Source organism: Impatiens glandulifera, chromosome 6 (genome assembly GCF_907164915.1).
Source record: "Impatiens glandulifera chromosome 6, dImpGla2.1, whole genome shotgun sequence".
NCBI classification, from domain to species: Eukaryota; Viridiplantae; Streptophyta; class Magnoliopsida; order Ericales; family Balsaminaceae; genus Impatiens; species Impatiens glandulifera.
The window spans coordinates 9,834,756-9,837,192 of NC_061867.1; the positions used below are offsets into that span (position 1 = coordinate 9,834,756).

A 2,437-nucleotide genomic window follows, 5' to 3' on the forward strand; every position below is an offset into this window, starting at 1 on the left:
TACTTCGAAAGGATTGTAGAACCCACCGTTCTAAAAGATGAAATAAAATTTTAATATTCTTGAACTTATCATATAAGATTTAAGCTTTAGCCATGTTGAGATTGATGCTCTATGTGAGATCAAGAAATACTATAGCAGTATTCTGCTCTCCAGTCTTATGATTAATGAAGCAAGTGACAAATTAGATTTCTTCCAAGTTCCAATACAATTAGAAAGGACTGAGTCCAATTGACTCTTTCAATATTTGATGTCAGCTACCCTACCAGGCCACCACACACATGTTGCTTTCTTCTTTGTTTTGTTATTAAATAATACACACCAGATCTTTAGCTTTTCTTGTCATCAATAACAAAAACATTCAAACAACTTTAACAAAAAAAAAAAACAGGCAAAACAAATTTGGTTGATTAAGAAATGATTGAGATGAAACATTAAACATTTTGGTATTCTTTCTTTAGTTTAAGGGCTAAACTTTAACAAACAAAACCAGACAAAAGAAAATAGAATATATCTGTAAACAACAAAAGGGATTTGCATACTTACCAGGAATCCAGATTTTTACTTATTATCCACACCCCTAACCATCTCTGAAGGTAGTAAAGCTGTATGATTGTTCTGTGGAAGCTTTGATAACTTGAGTCTCTCACCCTCCAAACTTTCTGATTTCCCAAACAATTGTTTTCTTAGAACACCATGTAAATGCCCAAACAATTCTTTCTTCAGAGACTCGAAAGCCAAGTCTAACCGTTCAAGCTGCTCCATTGCATTGTTGTTGTACATGAACAATCCGTAGTACAAATCAAAGCTATCACCTGCTGTATTCTCCACCAAATTCAACAATGTCTCATACCCTTTAGTGTTAATTGGAGTCGAAGTTAACATTAGCTTCTCCAGAATCCTTCCAGTTGTATGAGTTATGAATTGTGATCCAGCAGCATGTCTGTCATGCTCTGCACATGACATTTCAACCATCCTACATCCTTCCTCAGCAAAAATGTTCAAAAACCTCTCAGCTCTTAGGGTTTTTAGCTCTTCATCTCCAATCCTTACTTTATCATACACAAATGTCAGATCAGTCCAGCCATTTTTTCCACTTTCAGGTCCAAACATTGGATGAGTACATAATATATCGAAATCTGTAGGAAGAATTTGCATAAACAAATTCCTAGGAAATTCTTTCACAGACAATACATCCACAAACAATGTACTTCTCTTCAATCTCTGAAGAGGCAAGGATCTAAGAACTGCCTCAGTTGATAAAATCGATGTGCAGAGAAGAATTACCTCAGGATGTTCCTCGCAAAGATCATCAGCGTCGTTGAAAAAAGTAACGCCAAGTCTGGCCGCAGCTTCGGTGTAATCGGATCGAGAGTAAGCCAGCACCGTATGTCCTTGACGTACAATGGCTTTAGCGAGAAACTGACCAAAGTTTCCGAAACCTACAATGGCGACCTTGAGCTTGATTGACTTTTGAAACTGGTTGGAGATCATTGACTCGTAGTCGTATGGTTGAGCAGCGTCTATAGATCGAACAGTTAGACTACGGAGGCGGCGACGAATGGCGGCGCCGCAAAAGAGAAACTGAAATGGTGAGGCGGGAGAAATGAAGGCCGCTGAGTGGCGCCGGTGGAAGAAGGAAGAAAGTCGAGGGCCGGCGGCGGCAGTTGATGGATGGAAATTGGTGGAGGAAATCATGGCGATTTCTACGCAGAAACGTGGAGAGAGAAAGAGGGAAATGGAAAGTGGAAGAGAAGAGGGGGAGAGGAAAGAGCTAGAGAAATTGATTTTCACATCATATTTACAAATCTGGTTAATAGGGTGGACAAAATATATAAATTTAACCTATTCATTTAAAAAAATACAATATTTCACCTTCAACATTACTAGCATTTCAAAAAAGTCCAAAATAATATAGGAAAATTTGTTTACTTGTTGACTTATTAATAGGAAACTTAACGAAATCACCCTAAAAAGTCATTAAATGCGCTAATGGCGCAAACAACCCCTTCAAAATATTTTGATAAAATTATCTTCGTCGCGTAACGCGAAAGTCACGATCGTTTCGCGAAGGAAAAGCCTGTGAAAAGTCCAGAATGACCGTGTCATTCGCGTGACGATCGTGTCCTTCGCATTACGCGTGAAGGTAATTTCACAGGTTTTTCATTCGCGTGATAATTATGCCCTTCGCGTTACGCAAGGGGATAATTTCGTTAGAATATTTTGAAATGGTCATTTACGCAATTAAATTTATCTGAGCGACTAAAAAATATTTTGATGAAATTAACGCGAAAGTCATGATCGTTTCGCGAAGGAAAAGCCTGTGAAAAGTCCAGAATGACCGTGTCATTCGCGTGACGATCGTGTCCTTCGCATTACGCGTAGAACTTGCTGCCTGACGGTCTCGAACCCAGGAACTTAGGGTTGGTATCCACCTCTT

At 38.9% G+C, this 2,437-nt stretch overlaps 1 protein-coding gene across 1 annotated transcript; it reads right to left on the bottom strand.

Annotated features, from left to right (window-relative positions):
* Positions 1-385: 385 nt before the first annotated feature.
* Positions 386-1,781, bottom strand: LOC124941589 (arogenate dehydrogenase 2, chloroplastic-like). Its single transcript, XM_047481929.1, has one exon. It carries the CDS (start codon positions 1,693-1,695, stop codon positions 559-561), a length of 1,137 nt encoding a protein of 378 aa, XP_047337885.1. The 5' UTR covers positions 1,696-1,781; the 3' UTR covers positions 386-558.
* Positions 1,782-2,437: the final 656 nt, after the last annotated feature.